Below are 2,729 nucleotides of genomic sequence, written 5' to 3'. Positions count from 1 at the left end.
CCTGTAGCCGAACTTTCGGTACTGAACGTCACGGGCATACGTATATAAAGCTTTATACGAGGGTATACAAAAAGAACGATAAAGCATACTTGCCACGTATTAATTTGCATAAATATTTTGCGAAACGGAACGCATCCCTCCATGAATCGCATATGTTATTTCTCACGCGATATGAATTACATGTAACAGCAGTTTATTATACCACGGCTGAAATAAAATTAAAGAGCGTTTTAATATGTACGATGGGACACGTGCAAAGCGTGAAAGATATGGTGCTGGTAGGTGCTGCTAAATTTTTTACTTTAATTGCTTGTTTGCGTTATAAATTGTTGCGTTAATAGATCGTTCGTTATTAACGAACTACGAATAATAATTCACTGCTTACTTTATTAGAAGATTTATCTTTTTAAAAACGAATAAAAAATTTAGGAAATTCAATTGATCGAAAGCGGTCGATAATTATTCAAATATCCTTCCTTACCATCGATCGATACTTACCGCACGATAACTTTACTATTAAGAAAAACCTATTTAAAAAAAAAAATTCTCAATCAATATTCTTTTCCTTTTCAAGATACACCGTACGTTTGCAACAAATGGAATATCATCACGAGAGAGATCTGCCTGTGGTAGTTAATTAGAAATCGTTCGGATTGAATAGGTTGCGCAAACAAGATCATCGAAGCCTCCGGCTAAATTCCAGACACCGATTCCCTCTCTCCTAACCCCCGTAATTAGTTCCCCGTAAGTCAAATAATATTTCCAACCGACCGACGATGATTCCAAATTATAAACTCTCTGCCTATCTGTTTTTCGCGCCGGGCCAAGTTTAAGAGGGATTTAAGTTCGGTAGACGGGATAAGTTCTCTCCCTATTGGTGGCTAATGGACGGTGATACAGGATTCGCGTGTTAGCAACCGCTAACGAGCCGGCAAATTGTTTTTGTGAATATCTCTCTCTCTCTCTCTCTCTCTCTCTCTTTAAGCCGCTCGGCTCTATTATAATCCGTGCTAATTTCGGCATTGTATTCGCTTTAAGTCACGGGATCGGAAACACTCCTCGGAGCACGTGAACTCCCGTAATCTGTGTACAGTCAGACTTGGGAACACCTGTTCCGTTTCACTGCCGAGACTAATTAGTCAATTAGCCATTCCAGCGAGTATACGCAAACCTTATAACGGTATGGATCTCCGTTATCGAGATTCGATTCGATCAAATCTCTGACCTGAGAGGGGAAAGTACACGAATTCGAAGAATAAATAAATATAAATTATATTACATTCCTCTCTTTCTCAATTTTCATTTATTTTCTTATCTTTTTTTCCTCCGTTTAAACTTCCATCACGTACGGTTGTGATGGAAAATATCAAGAGAATTGGTTGGTGGAGAATTGTTTCTCGAGGATGACGACTCGGGCAAAGCGATGTTATACAATTTTTCTTAAACGAGCTCAGTTTAAATCGTTGCGTTAAAATGGAAGTTCTAACGTTTCCTTCCGTTTCTTCTCGATGAAAATCCACGATAATTATATAAAATATATAATGTATAAATATAATTATATAAATAAATCTAAGTTTCTTTTTCCCTCGTTGGAAACTACCCCTTCTTCAAATTTGAATTCTCTCGAGGGATTGTCTCTTGGATCGATTTCTTGGCCAATCGTCAATCACACATCTTCCTCTTCTAGCATCCTCACACACACACACACACACATAAAGTTTCTTCTGGAAAAAGACGTGGCAATATTTTCCCTGATTGATGCGAGAAAATACGATAGATAGGAAGAAAACTGCTAACTCTGCGTTCGATTTGTGTTTCAGCTGCGCGGGTGGTGACTTTTTAAAAGTGTTTCTACATTTGGAGGGGAGCGGCGTGTCCGAGTACACCCCCTGGTCGGGAGTGCTTTGCGGGGATCTACGGGACGTCCCCCAGGTCCTCTACAGTTCGAGGTCCACGCTTATTTTGGAGTTTCACACCCAGCAATCTTCGTCCTCTAATGCGACCGGCTTTTTTGGAAATTTCCACTTCATCGATAGGCGTAAGTTGTCGTAGCAACGAGTGCCTACACTTTTTTTACAACACTTGTGATTCGTATCATTGCATAAGATTGGAAAAAGGCGAGGTAAGAACGAAAAGATGGCAGGGATGCGGTTGAAACGAGAAGAATCGCACGTTGTGCTTTATCGTCCCCACTTCCCTTGATTTCTTCGTTCAATTAAATTAAAAGCTAATATATATACAATATATAAACATAATATACATAATATAAATAATAAACATAATATACATAATATATAAAAATAATATACTAATATACAAACAATTTTAATCGAAGTTGTTACAGCATCAATCGATCGTGAGATGCGTAATAAAGTATCCAAGTAAAGAGAAAACGACAGCTTGTTAAAGAAAGATCTGGCTAACTTACTTAAAAAGGGGAATTTCATCGGCACGCTTATCGAGAAATTGCTTCAAGTTTTCTTTTTGTGAAAGAGACTCTTTCGAGTTTTACTACCATCCTCTCTCTCTCTCTCTCTCTCTCTCCCCTCCTTAACAAGAATCGATGAATTCGTGTCCATTTGAAAATGAGACCAATCGGTGCGCTTTTCTCCGTTCGCGCAAATTTTAAGATTATATGGAAGAAAAAATTATTTTTAACCTCAGAACTGGATTTGATTCTTTTGCACTGATAACTTAACGTCGATTAATAAACACTGACCAATGGAAAA

The 2,729-nt window shown here is 38.1% G+C and overlaps 1 protein-coding gene across 1 annotated transcript in view; it reads left to right on the top strand.

Annotated features, from left to right (window-relative positions):
* The window catches only part of LOC102676999 (suppressor of lurcher protein 1), a gene marked incomplete at its 5' end in the record, with an annotated part of 299,191 nt that overhangs the window by 46,551 nt on the left and 249,911 nt on the right, over positions 1 to 2,729 (top strand). Inside the window, one exon of the mRNA XM_031508827.1 lies at positions 1,821 to 2,038. Within this exon, the coding sequence (XP_031364687.1) occupies positions 1,821 to 2,038 (218 nt within the window). The remainder of the gene's footprint in view (positions 1 to 1,820; positions 2,039 to 2,729) is intronic.

Source organism: Apis dorsata, unplaced genomic scaffold, assembly GCF_000469605.1.
Source record: "Apis dorsata unplaced genomic scaffold, Apis dorsata 1.3 scaffold_102, whole genome shotgun sequence".
In the NCBI taxonomy this organism is placed as follows: domain Eukaryota; kingdom Metazoa; phylum Arthropoda; class Insecta; order Hymenoptera; family Apidae; genus Apis; species Apis dorsata.
The sequence above is the reverse complement of the archived record's forward strand: the minus strand, read 5'-3'. Positions and strand labels throughout refer to the sequence as shown.